Consider the following 18,312-nt stretch of genomic DNA (forward strand, 5'->3'; position numbering starts at 1 on the left):
TCTGCAGAGTGACCTTCATCGTAGGAGAAGGCCACCAATCAGCTCACCGCCGAGGACCGGGCCTCGTAAGAAGGGAGGCGTGTGATGCCTTTTGAGTGCCGCGTATTGATTGAGTCATTAAAATAAAGAACAAAAAAAAAAAAAACGTTTATGAGCAAGTGCGAAGGAGGGATAACGAGTGTCACAGTTTGCTCCCGCAGTGAGTCCATTACGCATTCAAATCATCCGCTACCTGCACAGATAGATACCCGTCAAGAGCTTTTTGTCCTCGTTTTGTTTGTATGCCAATCAAGCCGCCTGGCTTTTCAACAACCGAGATGATTATTTATATTATTCGTCGCCGATGTCGACATGCAGATGTGGGCCACAACGCCGTTGTTGGAAGTCTAAATTTAAAGTCTTCACAGCACTTTTTTTTCCCGCTTCTTGTAAATATCATTTTCTTCTACATCAGCCGGGATTTTGTTGAATGCACCCAGCTCTTTTCGGAGGATTTATTAGATTCTGTGTGAACAATGACTTTTTTTTTTATGAGTGCACTCAAAGAGCTTTTACAAGCCGCGCTGGCAATAACATCGCAGTCATTGTGTTTTATTCATCTTGTAGTATGTGCGTGAATAAGCGGACAAAAAAAGGACAACACAACTGCTAATAGACACTCGCCGACTTGTAATGTGTTCGGCTTTCTAATATAATGTTTCCCCCACAGGACATAAATGGGAAATCGGAATAATCAGTCCCGGGATCTTTAAATGTTTATTAGCTGTACGAAGTCAGATTTTAGCATTTAACTTTTTAACTGTTAGGAGCGCCTGATCTGTTTTGTTTTTTTTCCCCATCACTGAGCAACCATGAATAGAATAAACCAATCGGATTGTTTGCCTGATTTTGTATGAGTTAAAAACAAAAGCTAATCTCAAATGCTATATTTTAACATCTTGCATGAAGATTGACTTGGCGTGGGAGTTCCATATTTTGCAATTTTTTGTATGCTTTGAGGCATTTTTTTTTTTACATCCACAAACATTTTTGGTCAAATTGCAAGTGACATAGCGAACAGTAAAACACACTATTCACTAACACTTATCTACACTCTGTTAGCTTTATGCTAATGCTAAAGGCTTGATTGAATATTTTGGTACTGAATATTTTCATGCACCCTGTAATGGTAAAGTGTCCACTAGTAACTGCTGTCAATTCAAAGGTTTAAAGACAACCAACACCCTTTTTTTGGGTTTAAAAATACCCAAAAATACCCAAAACACGCAGGCTGATATTTTTAGTCAAATGTAAAACACCAATAAAAATGAGTTAAAGTGTCCCAAAACTACTTTAAAATGACCTCGGAGATGGCGAGTTTCAGAAGGTCCCGCCTCCTTGTTAGTGACATCACGCCAGGACGTTTTGCCTTGTTCTAGTATCAAAACAATGGCTTCAGATTCAGAGAAGATGCTTTCTTGTTACTCATCCAGTTATGAATATGATTCAAATAGTTCTGAAGAGGAAAGCATAAATGTTTGCAATCGAAAGAAGTCCTTCCATTTCAATTCGAGCCGTCAGGACTCCAATGTAGCATCCCAGAAAATGCACAAGATGGCACCCAAGCTCAGTTGGAAATGGGCTGATTTGTCTGCTGGGAATTTGGGTCAACTAGTATCAAATAGTAGTCTTGGTGCAACACACAACAATTCACCATTGCGTTATTTATGTGTTTTCTTTCTAATTTTGCCACCAACATGGATCAACACAAAGTTTTTAGACCAAACAAAGCACCCAAAACGCATTGTGTGTCGCTTTCTCGGTCAGGGGCATTCCTGACGCGACATCACGTCAGGAATCGTCACCAACCCGAAAGCAAGACTCCCTGAATATTCAGTGCGAGTCTTAAAACATATAATATAGCTATATGCAGTGGAATCTTTGTAAAATACGCTCAGTAGAAGTCATTTGAAGTGATTTTACAAATTATGGACAAAACGTGACCGGTGGCGTCGGTTGTCCTTTAAATCTATATGTTTAATTATTTTGTTTTATGTCAGATTCACGATTGTATATTAGTATTAATATTAATTTTAATGAAACTGAAACCCAATGAAACAAGATGCCTCAAGTGGTTCGGTAAATGTTACGTAAATCTTTGTCATGCATATTTCAAGACCAAAAAAATCACTCTAAGGCGCATACATGAGAAAAAGTGGGAAGTAGAAACAAAAGTAGAAAAAAAAAAAAAACAGTAGTCACATTTTGGCTTTCCGGCCCGCAAATTTGACTCACGCGCCGACGGTCTCACTGAGCTTGAAAATTGTTTCTTTCCCACTCTTGCAGCTAATGAAAGCGGAGACGAAGCAAGCAAGGCCTCGCTCTCTCCCCGAAGAGACAAAAACGCTGCTTAAAGGCAGAACAACATTGAAAAATCAAGGCTGTAGTCAACTCTCTAGCGAGTTAGCCTCTTTTTCCTTTTTATTTTGAGTTCTGTAGGGTGAATGAGGGGTATTTGCAGGCTGCAGAACTATTGATTCTGTAGTGCAAAGTTATAATTAATTAGGAACGGAAGCATATCATTAAGCAGGAAAGACGAAAAGAAAACATCACAGGAACAACCCCTCCCGTCCCCCAACTGATGTCACTTTCACAGCCTTGTTACTGAGCAAATTTGCTCACATTCATTTAACCCTCATGTCATGTCACTTACTTTCTCATGGACAGCAAAAAGCTTTCATGGGTCGTTTTGACCTGGGGAATTAGTGTTTATTATTATTATTTTTGTAATAAAGTAATGGCTACTAAATCTGCAAAGGGTCACACTGACCCGTGAACATTTGGAGTGTCTAAGGGACAAAACTGGGCCAGTTTATCCTCATTTGGATGATTGTTTGCAAAAATTTTGGGGTGATATTTTTCAAGCTACTGCCATTTATTCATGTTTGTAATTGTTTATTTAGGTATTTGCTCTTTATGTATGCTATTTTTATTTATGTATTCATTTATTTATTGATATATGCATTTGTGTATTTTCTTATTAGCTATTTTTATGTATTTATGCATTTATTTATTGATATTTATGTATTTATGTTTATTATTATTATTTTTCCATTTATTTACTGTATGTATTATTTATTTACTATTTCTATTGATGTATTTATTCATTTGCTATTTTTATTTATTTATTGTATTACTGCACCTATTTACCCATTTATCCATTTACATACTTATCCATTTACATATTTATATATTTACATAATTACATATTTACATATGCATATATCAATATATTTATATATCCATATATTCATTCATTCATTCACTCATTTGTTCATTCATGCATTCATTCATGTATTCATTCATGTTTTTATTCATGTATTTATTCATGTATTCATTCATGTATTTATTCATTTATTGATTTAGATTTTTTTTATTTTTCCATGTATGTATGTATTTATTTATTTGCCATTTTCTATTTATGTATTTATTTATATACATATTTTCCGTTTTTTCTTCATTTTTTTCATTTATTCACTCATTCATTTATTTATTTATTTTATTTTCCTCTTGGCAGGCATAAGCACATTTCTTACCTCTTTCCCCGACAGATAGTACGCCGACAGAAGGCCTCCCACGAAACGGATGTTCACTTCGAAGACGGATATTTCGGCATTCTGGGGTGGGATGCAAAATCAAAAAGAGACATAACAGAATCAGCCATGTCCATTTGTCTACTTATTTTCCAATCCGCTTTTCTTTCACAAGGGTCGCGTGTATGGTGGGGGAACCAATTGCCAGCCAATCGCAGGGCACATATAGACAAAAAAATAATAAAATAAAATAACATTTGCACTCACACAGAGATAATTTGACCTATCATGAAGGTTTTTGGTATATGGGGGGGGGAAACGGAATACCCAAAGAAAACCCACGCGGGCACACAGAGAACAAGCAAACTACACCGAAAGGTCAGAGGCATTCATTAAATGGTCGTAAATAATAATGAAAATAAATCAATCGGTGAAGCGAGTTTGACCAAGCAACGCGACGTTTCATAAATTGCTTTCTCTATAATTACATAGACCCACAAAAAAATACAAAACAAAAAGACAATTTAAGTTTGCTATTTTAGTTTGAAAAGGACATTTGCGGGTATTACCACGAGTCCTTTAAATGTGAGGTTGTTTTTTCAATTAAGTTGTACAGACTAAAGGTCATATTAATAGAGAAAGTTTTGAAAGTGATGTATTTTGGTCTTAATTTGGTATTTCAGCGCTTGGTGTATATTTTATTTTTAATGACAGCTGAAGTATTTTTACTCAACTGAACTTCATTTGCTGCCTGGCTCCGATTAGACAAGTCGGTACAGTTTGCTCTGTCCTGTGCCAAACAATTTAAATGTTCTTTTCTCCCAGAGTTGCTGATTGCAAAGTTGGATTGTGCAGCTAATTAATCCCTCGCTAAAACAAAGCAAAACAAAAGAAAACTATACAAAATGGTTTCTTGCAGAACTGCTCAGCCAAAAAAGTTGAGAAGATACTGGAACAAAAACCATATAATTTATACATTCTGGGAAGTTTTTTTTCCCGTCCTCTGTGGGGCTCAAACTTTGTATTTATAGTTTGCAATAATATCAATACGGACTCTGCAGTCATTATTCCATGTCAATTTCAAAATCGCTACTAAAATAAGCAATTTAGAGGACAGTGATACCTCGGTTTACGAACCCCTTGGCTTACGAACATTTCGGTTTACGAACGTTAAATTTATGACAATTTTATCTTGGCATACGAACTATTTTTCGGGATATACACAGAGCTGCCACAATGAGTGATGTGTCGTTCGCAAAAGAGCCCGTTCTAACAAGAAAATGGTTTGGTCCTTTATTCCCCGCCCCCGGTCGTCGGTTAAAGCCACGTGATTGGTCAAGAACGGAGCAGTGAGGGGGGATGTGGTTTAAACATTGAAGAGACAGCCAGACGACAGAGAGAGAGTGACAAAATGGATAGAAAACAGTGACATTTGGACTCGTTTCAACTTTGATAGTTGAAAGGCAGAGTGTAGACTGCAAGGTTAAAATTCCCATTATCAGCCTCCACATAAAAACCGCACAAGCCATCTGTTCACTGGATCCAAAAATCTATCAACCAGCTAAACAGAACACAATTGATGAGGAACAAGGTAAAATTATCGCAGAGAAAGCACTTACAAGGGGTCATTCCTCAAGATGGTGAAAGAAGAAGGCTACATTCCTCATAAAGTGTTTAATGCTGATGAAACCGGCCACTCCATTCCATCAAGCCATCAACAACCATCACAAAGGTAAATAATACCACATTATTATACATTAAGGTTTATTTATTTAAATATAATACAATAGCACCTTTATTATACATAAAATAAGGTATATTTTATGTAGTTTTAAGGCTTAGAAAATTAGAATGTAGAAAATTATGTTTTATGGGGAACTGGGAACGGATTACTCTCATTTTAATGGTTTCCTATGGGAAATTAATTTTTGGGATACACACTTGTCGCCTTGCACACTGTTTGGGAACCAATTACGTTCGTAACCCAAGGTATCACTGTATTGACAATGATTTCAGAACAAAACTACTTACCCTCAATGCTCCGATGCATCACTTTTTGATTTTATTTTTCCGGGTGCACTTTGAGGGCCCTTCTCAAAATGCAATTAATTTGCTTGAAGAAGAACTGATTCCAAGCTTGGCGCTTGGGTCCAAATTAATAAATATAAAGCTCGATGCAACAATAATCCAAAATATGATCCGTTGAGGGAAATGCCATTGACGTTGGTTTCTTATTAGAGTGCAATACACAGTGGGCGGTTGGCAAATAAAGCTTGACGGGCTGCGGCGCGCTTCTGTTTAGCATTCAGGTGAGGCCCGGCCAGTCCCGGACAAAAGACATTCTCTGTCTTCATTTGTGCGGAGAGTCGGTGGTGAATTATTTGCTGCTTTCGCATTCTCGCTCAGTCGGGTATCGGTCGGTTCCTCGCCTGCTTTGCGGATGCAAAAACAAGACTCGAACCGGACGTGGTCTCGAGATGTTTGACGTTGTGAATGAAAGCGAGGTGCCTTCGCTCAACTCAGATCGATGATTCCGGAATTTATTGAGTGAATTATGGACGTAACCATTTGCTAACTCTATTTACTTGATCAGCAACATAAACACGCACGCACATGGATGGACTTAAGCTCACTCGCAATCACTTCCGCACTACACACACACACACACACACACACACACACACACACACACACACACACACACACACACACACACACACACACACACACACACACACACGTGCGACTGATGCGTTTTTATTGCTTTGGCTCAACGTTAGATTGCGGAACCATAACGGATGTTTTTGACGTGTGCCAACTCGCCTTGCGCGCCAATCGCAGGCATGTTTTACCGACGGCAATATTGTGCTCAGACTGATAAATTGAATCATTTCGCTTATGGAAATTATGAAATTGCCAGCCGACTTTGATGGCAATGAGAAATGTGAATATTTGTCAAATGACAAGAACCATATGGGAAGTTGGCTCACCACATTGAAGTCCAGGTTCTTCTCCACCCACTCGGTGGCGGCGTCAAAGTCTTCATACATTTCCATGATGTAAAGCGTATCCAAAGCGTCCACGATGGTTGCGCCTTTGATGCTTCCTGGAATACAAACAACAAAAAAGGCGGAAAACATTACTGAATCATGTATACATAATCAATAGTGGTTTTCAACTCATTCACTGCCATTCACAAAGTTATTCTGGAATTGAAATTACGAAGTAGAGCACCATTCCCGAATTTGTTTGGGTTGTTTTTTTCTTGATGGCGTGGGTGCTGATAAAGCACCGGACATGGCTTCTGACAATGTTTTTTCCTTTCCACAACTCCTTTTTTCCATGTTAGCGCTGTTGTTGTAGCGCTATATAAACCAATTTGTATGGATTGTATTGTATTTTGGACAGTCGCACCCATTTCAAGCTCCGATAACTCCAGACCCATAATTTAGGAATTAACTTTTTTTTCTGATGAAAGAAGAGATTATAATGTTTCTTATTCTGCATTGAATGTTGATGTAGTCACACAACTCAATATTATGTGGGTCCTGGAATTCAAGTGACAATGACAAAAACCCTGGCACTGGAGTGGACACATTCTGAGTCATAGTTTGGTCACGCCACTTTGTGGGTAAAGTTTGAAATGTTGGTTTCATCAATTGAGCAAGCGTTTGCCCCAAATAATAATAATTTAAAAGAAAAAATATTTTATAAGCACCTTTCAAAACTCTCAAGGACACTTTACAGCAAATCCTTTGAAATGTGTAAAAAACAGTCCAACTTTGGCAAAATGTATCAGAATCATGTTTAAAAATATTCCAAAAATTGGCAGTAAGTCATCAAAACAGCATTTATTTATGTATTTATTCATTTATTTACTTATTTACTTATTCATGCATATTTTACATATTTACGTATTTACACATTTGCTTAGTTACATTTTTGTTTATTTTCCGTATTTACACATTTGCTTAATTACATTTTTGTTTATTTTACGTATTTGTTTATTTACATTTTTGTTTATTTAAATATATACATATTTATTTACTTACGTATTTACACATTTATTTACACATTTATTTACACACTTATATACACACTTATTTAGATACATATTTACTTATTTTACTTATTTATTTACTTACGTATTTACTCATTTATTTACTAATTACTGATGTATTTACTTATGTATTTACCTATGTATTTACCTATGTATTTACTATGTATTTACTCATGTATTTACTCATGTATTTACTCATGTATTTACTTATGTATTTACTTACGTATTTACTTACGCATTCACTTATGTATTTACGTATGTATTTACTTATTTATTTACTTATTTTACTTATTTATTTACATATTTATTTTTAGACCGTCTCACAAGTCTAGAAATATTTGCCATGTTTGTCATTATTATGCCATCACCGCCTTGGGTTCCGACAACGGCGCCCAGGCGATTCGTCCTTCTTTCCACCTCTGTGAAATTCTCTGTAGGCTAAAAGCCTTTTTTTCCACCCCATCTTCCATGTCTATTGTCTTGTCACGCCCCTTTCCTTTCCTCTCAATGCTCCTGTTTGGCGCTGAGTGTCCATGAGAGTGATACAGATGGCTAAGAGAGTGACCTGAATACTAATATTGTCCCTTTTTTGTGTACATGGCGTTGAATGATGCTACACAAAATAGTAGCAATGTTGATTTTGCAAGGTCACAGGATTTCCTACTTTCCTGTATTTCTGCAGATTTATTCAACCTTTTTTTTTTTTGGAAGGGGAGTACAATGCAAGCTCCAATTCCCCTACCGTGTCGTCTTTTGTATTCAGCGTTTGTTTTGTCGGTGCACCGTGGGATGGCAACACTTTTGTTGCGTGTAAGAAAAAAAAGAAAAAAGAAAAAAAGACGCACACACAGACAAAAACAATTGTTCCATTTGACTTGAAGGGGAAAAGAATCTCGGGAGGAGCTTTTGACAGTAGCGTCGATTACAGCTTTTGCGAAATTCAACTGCAGTTCTTCACGGCAGGGATGTGAAAGTAAATTATGCTTCAAGGCATTATCATAAAAAAATGCAACCCCAACCTTCGCCTTGGCCCTTATTCTAATTTTGCCTTTTCTCCAAACAATGGCAAACGTTATTTTGAAAACAGTCAGCATTTGCCGGGCACGACCTGACATGACTTCTTATTTTTGTCTCTTGGCTGAGCCGCCGCCTTTACCTTTTATTGTGTGCTTTGTACTGCGCGGTACAATAGATTTATTCAATGACTTGTCCTTGGATTTCATAACACCAGACGAAGGTTACAAAGCTCTGGGAAAGTGCAACTATTTAAACCTTTTGGGGACCGCGGTTACTACAGTGGACAGTCTCAGGTTATCGGGTTACCAGGTGCCTGAAAAAGTTAAGTAATGTCTTGTATGAGTAATATTTTTGATTTTTTAATTCCTCTGCAATGGAATAACCTGATTTTGTTTTTGTTTTTTTTTTACTTGTTTTTGTGTACTTTAAAAAAATAGATGAGCCTCAAACTTTCTAATATACAGTCAGTCGATATTAACTCATTCGCTGCCATTCCCAAATGTATTTATTTATAAAGCGCTGGTCAGACCTCTGGCAATGTTTTTCCCTTCCACGAGGGGGCAGCATTTCCCTTTTATCCATGTTAGCGCTTTGTTATGAATTCAGCTGTTGTTAAAGCGCTATATAAATCAATATGTATGTATTTTATTTTGTACAGACGCCCCCATTTCAAGGTCAGAAAACTCCAGATTCATATAATTTAGGAATTAACTTTTATTTTGTGATGAAAGAAGGTTTCTTATGCTGAATTGAATGTTTATGTGGTCCAAAAACTCAATATTCTCTAGGTCTTGCAATTTGAGTGAAAATGACAAAAACCCTGGCACTGGAGTGGACGCAGTTTAGCACATCGTCTGGCAATGAATGAGTTAAGTAAGCCACAGATGCTGACCTTGACAGTGCCAGTTCCACTTCCTGTTATCGTCCTTTTCTTTCTTGCCAAATGCCATTTGTATGAATACATCTAACCTCATTGCAGCCCTTGGCCGACAAGAAAAAAAAAGCATGACTCAGCAGTCAAAGTCTCATCGTTGTTTAGCAGAAGCGTCGCACTATGTTGCGTTCGATTGATTGCGGTTTGCAAGACAGCTTTCAGAGTGTGCATGTATGTATTTATTTATTGGGGTGTGGGTGGGTCTTTGTCGACTTGTCAGGTGAAAGAGACGGTTCAGCTGCAGGCTAATGGCACGATCGCTGGCAGGAAGTGTAAAAAGCAAGCGGCGAGTTCACTTTGCCACGCCATACCGCAAACATCAACAGTTTTTTTTTTTTTTTTTGTGCAGCTGACACTGACAGGAAACGCAGGGTTGAAACTGAGAGTGCAAGTTTGGTTTGGAAGAGATATTCACCGTAAGCCCCTTGTGAAATTATAACAGGGTTTTAAAAAAACGGAGTTATTAGCAGTCTGATATGAATAAATGGGTGTTCACTGTTAAGTAAGAATCTACCTGTGTTTTGATGTGTTAATTGTTAACCTGTTTTTTTGAATTGACAAACACAAATGTAGAGAGGGGAAAAAAAATACCAGGTATTGTTGTACACATTCCATGAAGGTGTGTGCATACTTGAGAGTCTGGATAGACGGCAGACGACGTGTTGGCTCTCACCCAACCCATAAATAAGCAAACAAGTATGAACACACATAATGAATGGTTTTCAACCGGCTTTGAAGCAAGTAGTGAAAAAAAAGACTCACTACCATGGCAGCTAGCAAGCAAGCTAGCTGCTGTAGCATGAATTCAATTCCTCTTTGATACGATATCGCAAAACAAAGAGAAAATGTGTTTACTTTGTGATTTCATTTACTAATGTAACTATTGAGTGCGTGCATTACCGCCGGTTTTATTTGGGTAAAATAAATACATCTTTGTAAGATGAACCGTACCTGTTTGAACGTTTATCCCAAATCCTGAACATGACATCACGCTATGTGAACAAGTATACGTGTGTCTTTTTAATCATGGACAATTACTCGAAACAAAAAAAATAATAATAACGAGACGATACATAGCCGGCGACCTCATTTGCGCGTCGATTAATTAGGCAAATGTGGGCACACAATCAAGGTACATAATGGCATAAACGCGGTGAAGTGTGTGTGTGTTTTGTCGTCATCGCATTCAAGCTTCTTCTGGCGTGCAAAACCCGAGTGGAAAAGCCGTGGCGGAATTATGCCATCTATCTCAATTACTTGCATTGAATATCGGATTCAGAGGCACAATGGCGCGGCCGAGCGGAGGAGCCGCAGTCTCAGATTCAATGTCACGTAAAATAACCCGATAAATGACTTGTTTGGGTACACCAGGGGGGAAGGAGGGAAGAGGGAGAAAAATGTTTTTCTGCCAACTTTGGATGATTATGTTTGATTGAGTATGTGTCTCTGAGGATGAGATTAAAAAAAAAAAAAAAAAAAAAAAAAAAAGAATCGACGATGAAGGATTTTCCGCTGGTACACACTAGTGTGCCATCTCAAAACCTGACATCCAAAAACGACATTGGGCGTACAACTTTCAAAACGTCTCGGCCCGGGTGGCCGACAACTTCTTCAAGTATTTTTTTTTTCAAATCAAATGTTTGTTTTATTCAATCAAGCAAAAGCTACAAACAAACCGCTACAAGCCACGTGGACTCCTCTTTCTAAGCGCCTTTCAGAACTCAAGTACACTTTACAGTCACTGTATAGTCCGAAGCACGAAACAGGCTTCTGATTGGCTGCTGTGCCATGTAAGAAAATTGGCAAACAAACGTTTTTTTTTTTTTTTTTTAAGAATAGTGTTGTGAAAAATGGGTCAGGAAACTTTATAGCCGGGCAGGCAACTTTTCAGAGTTGTCTGCCCTGGTGTGCGCTAACTTTTTTTGTCACGAGTTTCAGACACTGGCTAATGTCGTACTTGAATTCCGGAATAAATTTGGGAATGGCGGCGAATGAGTTAATTTTTTGTCGATACTGATCTGATACTGATAGTTGGTTGATCTTTTGCTCTCTCGAAAACGCTCTCGGGTCTTTCTGTGCATTTTCGTTTTTTAAATTAGAATTCTGACTCATGAATTCATGCATTTTCATCCACCCATCTCAGCCTATGTGTACTAAACATTTGCACCTGAATAGCATGATAGTTTGACTGTTATCTAGCTAGCTATCTCTTAGCTAGCTATTAGCTTTATGGCTTGCTACCTATTAGCGATATAGCTAGCTATCTATTAGCTAGCTATATTGCTAAAAGCTGGCTAGCTATATCACTAATAGCTAGCTATCTATTAATAATAATAATAATAATAATAATAATAATAATAATAATAACAATAATAATAAATTTCATTCATAAGCACTTTTAAAAACTCTCAAGGACACTTAGTGATATAGCTAGCTCCTTATTAGCTTTGCTAGCTATCTAGTTGTATTAAGTTCATCCTGTCTACTTGATATCTAAGTTAAAACACATTATTTTCTTACAGACAGTGTACTTTAGGTTTTCAATTACCTGACATGTTTCGGCGTATACTTCAATTGAACACCTAAAATACACTGTCTGTAAGAAAAGAATCTGTTTTAAATAAAGCTCTCCATCTATTTGAGTTACTTCCGGGTTGAGTGAGTGAACGCTGGCGCATGTGGCTCATGTGTGTCTGCTGACCCACAGAAAAACGTATCCTGTGACTATAAAGTGACCTTTAGAGTTTTGAAAGGCGTTTCTAAATGAAATGTATTATTAGTATTAGCCACTGTTAAAGAGACATTAATAGCAGGGGCGGACTTTGTCGAAAGCATTTGATGCACGCGCCTTCCTTCCCCCGTCACTTTTCGGATTGCGCTTTTCATCCCGCGTTTAAACTCTTCTCGCGGCTGCGTGCGGCATTTTGTGGCTTGTCAACGGGCTTCTATAAATACACTTTGAAGACGCTCGACACGTCAACAAACGAGGCGCGACTGTCTCTGGGGATGTTGCACTATAGATTATTGTCTGTATGGGCGCCATAATCAACATAGAATGGCGAGGGGGAAAAAAAAATGACATGAAAAACTATGTGGCAAAAAAAACATGTTTTTGCTGTTGTTGGTCCTCAAAGCGCAGCTGCATCTATCAAACATCTCCCGGCTCTTTATTTTTTTTTACTTTTTTCTGAGCAAATCCAAGCCATACTGTAATATTTCCTGCATTGTCCTGTCGTTTCTTGACGCCCAAAGGACGTGCAAGAGAATGATGAAGAAGCCTTCCTTCCCTGCGTCATATGGCCAAAGGCATTTTATTTATTTTTTTTTTTTTGACCCACCCTTTCGCTCGCCGTGGTGAACATGTCACGGCGACTATGTTTTTTGTTTTTTTTTCCTTCTCTCCGACAATGGTCTTTGGGGCGGAGTCACTCGCCGCTGCAAAACAAACAGCAACCTCGTGTCGACTAATCTGATTTCTCATCCGACTTTATCGTAAAGCTGCGAGGCTGCAAGGTCACAACGTGGAGTGTGGCAAATGTGGCACGTTTTAGCCGCGTTGGCGAAAATGTGCAACGCAATATGCAAATTCATCTGTAGTGAGGGGGGAAAAAATAATTAAAAAGTAAGAGGTTCTTCAAAAAAAAAAAAAAGGAGGGCGATCCAAGCCTCAAGGTGCAATTCAAGAGCATCCTTTCAATGTTGCAAAATGGCATAAATTGCCTTTGTAATACATTCTACCCGACCCTATGAAATAAATAAATGAACAAACAAACAAAAAAATAACTAAACAATGGATGAAAAGGTTTTTGTCATACTTTGCTTCAGTTCAACGGACAACGTTATTCGTCTTTGCAGAAGATAAAGAATATATGATTCAAAATATGCAATGATGAGCGACAGACCAACTGTCTTTCCATTTTTAGAGCAACTCAAAGCCAGACTAAAAGATCTAAAAACTACTGACCGACTGACATACACGCAGAACCTCATTAGCCAAGCTTTGACAGCTCGCACAGCGACAAAATCTGAATATATGATAAATTTGACATTTAACGGCGGCTGTAGATGGATGCTTCCAAATGACAACCAATGGGGAGCTAATCTAAAGGCCAAGGACGGCGTTGGCGATGACACCAAAGCAATCCCGAACTGACTGCATAGTGTTTGGTGTGTAAGTGTGTGTGTGTGTGTGTGTGTGTGTGTGTACTGACCAAACAGGTTGCTGGAGTGGCCTTGCTTGGAGACGGGTCGGAGCTCATTGGAACCCCAAGCGTAGCGTCGGTAGCTGTCCCACGCGTGTTTCATCATCTGTCAGGAAAACGGTTGCGGGGGGGGGGCATGAGTTGAGGATATGTGCAGAGATTCTTACATTTCATACATCTTTCGTCAAAGCTTGAATTATGTTTTTTCTTTTGGACATCTGATGATTTGAGAACAGAAACAAAAATATATTCCACAATTAATACAATTCACTTTTCTTTAACCTCCAGGATGAGTGTATAACAATAGTATTGCATATTGGATAACCTATGTATAGTGTGTAAGACTGCCAACTAGTTGCCGGGCATGCACATGACAGCGTTACCATTGAGGACAAAAAACAACAAAATAAAAAACATTCTATATAATAATAATATCTTGAAAAGACCTCTAAAATGTATAGGGAGCCAGTGAAGGGATGCCAGAGTATGAGTTATATGCTCCCTCTTACGAGTACCAGTCAAGAGCGGCAGCATTATAGACCAGCTGAAGACACTTCATAGAGGAAACATGCCGCTTATGTGAAATCAATACAGGTAACATCCGACTTACGACCAGCTCAACTTATGACCACCCGTACTTCCGACCACCAGACCCTATTTAAAAAAAAATATATATTATACGCCGAGCACCGCAACTTGCTAGCAGGCCCGCAACGCGTATGACAACTTTGGCCAGCCAGCTAGCATCTCACTCTCGCACAGCAATCGACCGTGTGATGGCACCAGAAGGGGGCGGGGGGGGGGGGGGGGGTGTTGAGAGTCATTTAGCCTCAGAGTCTCTATTCAACATTTTGAATGGATTTCGATTTAAAACCATTTCGACTTCCGATCACTTCGGAACAGAACTCGGCCGTATGTCACATGTTACCTGTATTTACATTTTTACCGCTAATCACATAGATATATTTTCCAAATGCTTATTTTTAATCAAATGTATACACCTTAATGGAACCACCCGCAAAAAATAATAACTCATATTTGGTGGCCGTTGAAAACACAAATCTTGGATTCAACAGGGTCAACGCGCTAAAAGCCTTCAAGCCTCACCCCCCTTTCGCCTCCCACTCAGGTTGCAAAAACAACTTGTTACAGTGGCTGTTAATGAACTGGCCAGGGCGAGACACCGGTCGGACCCCCGGGTCCTTCTATCTTTCAGACACCTGCTCAGTCAGTGAATCGGTCGCTGAACGAGTCAGCCAGGCAGTAGGACAGTCAGTCAATCAGGCGGCCAAGCGGCTTAGAAAATCTCATTTTCAGCTCGGCTAGCTCCTCACCTGTCACACGGTGGCTGCACAAGCCAAGATAAGCAGGCGCTCAGGAGAGCTTCGCCCACAATAATATCGCTAGATGACACGCTTACGGGCCCTTACTTCAAAATTTCATAAAGCCACGTAGTCGACCACAAGAAAGTGTGTGCCAACAGAAATGACGCAAGTCGAGCGCCAGGGAATACGACCGTTTGAGTGGTTCTTATTTGGGCTGAGCAAATTTTGCTTTGATATAAAGCTAAAAAAAATAATCGACTTGTGCGCAGCGACTGGAATGATTGATGGGATGAGGCGGAGAAATATTGATTCTACTGCACTTTGTTGAAGTAGTTTGAAGGGAACGGAAAAGGTATGCAGGCAGAGTAATTAAAAGCTGAAATACAGATGAATAAGCAAACGAAAAGATGACTTGTATCTGCAGTTTTTGCGAGTATCTTGAACAGGGGCTGGTCACGCCCAATACCAATAGCTGCTATCAGTCTTGAACCACTGAACCACCATGATGGATTATGATTTCAAGATTCAATGTTGTTTTTCTTAATATATATAATTAAGGAGGTGAAATTAAATGCTCAAATGGAGACACATGACTTAATCGACATATGTCTCAGCACTGACAGTTGGGGAATTAGGTTTCTGAATAACATTAGCTGTTGCAAAATAGCTTGTTTCAAATGAAAAATTAAACATGATGCTTAGGTATTCCTGTTCATTAGCTTGCAGAATATTTAAAGAAAAAATAAACACAAAGCAACACAATCCCAGGGCTTATCAGTAAACCACACGTTTGACAAAGATTGGTTCCACCGGCGCAAAAAAAAAAATCCTTGCGTCATGCATTCGAATTTCACACCCAGAGGAGAGGTTCTAACGGCTAACAGCCATCGCGTATGCTGATTGTTATCTCGCTATATGCGTAAATATATTTACAATGACATCCCAATATGTCACAGTTGTGATTATTTTATTGTTTTTTGTTGTTGTTCAATATGGGTGTATTTCAAGATTAACATTTCTGCAACTTCTGCTATTTTTTTTACGTTAGCATTGAGTTAGCATCATGCTAGCTAACATTTGTTTGAAACACAATGATATGGTTAGAGTGAATAGACATTTAAATAGTCCACAATTCCGCTTCTTGTTTTATGTGTTGCTTCTACAGTCAACTAAGTGAAAATAAATAAACATCTAGAAGCAAGCACACTTAGCATATAATTTGGAAAACTGTGCAAGCGAGTCTCGTTTCCTCAAAAATTAAAGCCTCCATGGGAAAATGTCATTTCTGCTGCGCTGTTAACGTCGCACCGTAAAAGAGGGGAAGGTACAGTTTCAAAACTTGACATTGACACTCAGTTCTTTAATTTATTAAAAAAGAAAAAAAACACACATCAACAACCATTTAGGTGGGGATTGACCAAAAGCATTGATTTGTGAAGAAGAATGAAATTGGCCAAGGATGATTGCGCACGTAAAAACGGTCTTTTATCCAAGATGCATCGAATGGGGGCGAATATGTCCCCTACATGTCAAGCTAAGTAGCCAAAGGGGGTGTCCTCCTCTCTTAAACCCGTTAATTAAAGCTAGCGAGGCTGCTAATTACAGCTCCTCAAACGAGAGGAGGGTTCAAGAGCGGCGAGCTCCCTCGGGATGGCTTCAGCCGGCACGTACGGAGCACGTGGACAAATTAGCCTTGGATATTCTCAAAATGTGACAGCTCAAAGCCAAAATACTGCCAGCGGACACCTACGCGCAAATTCTTCAGTTTAAAAGTGAAACAGAGAAAAGAAGGGAGCTCGGCCGCGGATGCAACTGATAAGGATCAAAATGTCGAAGAGCAGACTCGTGCACTTCCGGTCACAGGGACAGTGACATTAAAATGAATCAATAAAATGCAGAACCAACAAAGGGTCATATTGAGATTGTATTGCAAGGCTATTTTTTGCTCGTTAAAAAATTAGGAATAAATTGTCACGGTTTGCAAGGTAGTGATGGCGGGTGCGGATCCCAAAAAGCAGGCAGGAGGGAGTAGGAGGTTGTGTTTGATAAATTGTATGAAAATAAAGTCAACAGGAAAAAAATCTATAACATCAAAATCTTCTGAACGGAATCAAATGCAAACTATCAAAAGAAAACCAAGATTAAAAGTCCGCCAAGGTTAAACAAACACATGCACTGCACACTGTGCATACAATTGCATACAATGCGTTCAACATCATACAACAGTGCATCAAACAACAATGACATTCAACAATTACCCGACACCGAATGGTCGTGCCGGGGGTCCTTTTGAGTGTCACTGATTGGAAACGACCAGCACCTGTGCAGGTGCAGTCGCCAACCAGATCATGACAAATTTTGTGGCTTTTCTCTCATCCTGGTTAATAATTCAAGACAGTTATTAGGATAATTTTGTTTGCTGGCTTTTCCGTCATCCTGGTTAATAATTCAAAACCATTCTTTGGACAATTTGGGGACAAAATGTAATCAAAAGTAAGACTCAGATTGCACAAACGTTTCAAGCGGGATCAGAGGAGCCATTTTAGCATAGCACATTTCATTTTTACTATTTTTGCCAAATCTTTTATTTTCTTAACCATTGCCTTTACATGTCTCGCTTCATTCAGGCGAAAGAAACAAGGAGTCCCACGGCTGAAATTGAAAATTGGCACAGCTAAACGCTCCCGCGTGATATCGGGTTCATAGTCGGCGTCCTGACATTTTGGCGCTAATTGGATTACCGGCTCAGGATTCTCCAGGTTGACCACAGCTGGACTTTGCTATTTCAGTCAAGCTAATTGGCTATACTCTAAAAAAGGTGCCAAGTTGCTCGCCACAAACGCCACACCAGCTTTAAGTACATTCAAGCCCGATCAACCCGATCTGGCCCTAGAAAGGAATCCGACCTGGTGACCAACACTGAGCCAGGTCCACTTCTGGTTGGAAAAGAAGATCACCGTGATTTGGCACTGCTTGTGTAACACAAACAATCTGGCGCAGCCGCCGTGGCAGATCATTAACCCGCCGTGCGAAGGTTGAAAGGCCACTGACCCTGTTTTTCGAGTCTCATTCCAATAATCTGTACACTCCTGAATGCTCGCTCACTTTGGCTCGAGGGAGAAAACATGCGATTAATGAGGCCTAATGTAGCGTGACGCCGTATTCCGTATGACTACCAATAAATAACCCCAACAACCCTCTT

The 18,312-nt window shown here is 39.1% G+C and overlaps 1 protein-coding gene across 1 annotated transcript in view; it reads right to left on the reverse strand.

The window, feature by feature from the left end:
* The window catches only part of man1a1 (mannosidase, alpha, class 1A, member 1), a 64,542-nt gene that overhangs the window by 30,120 nt on the left and 16,110 nt on the right, over positions 1-18,312 (reverse strand). Inside the window, exons 2-4 of the mRNA XM_089021774.1 lie at positions 13,795-13,891; positions 6,563-6,678; positions 3,576-3,656 (exon numbers count right to left, since the gene is read on the reverse strand). Coding sequence (XP_088877900.1) covers positions 3,576-3,656; positions 6,563-6,678; positions 13,795-13,891 — 294 coding nt within the window. The remainder of the gene's footprint in view (positions 1-3,575; positions 3,657-6,562; positions 6,679-13,794; positions 13,892-18,312) is intronic.

Source organism: Hippocampus bargibanti, linkage group LG19 (assembly GCF_051943395.1).
Source record: "Hippocampus bargibanti isolate YZ-2025 linkage group LG19, ASM5194339v1, whole genome shotgun sequence".
Classification (NCBI taxonomy): domain Eukaryota; kingdom Metazoa; phylum Chordata; class Actinopteri; order Syngnathiformes; family Syngnathidae; genus Hippocampus; species Hippocampus bargibanti.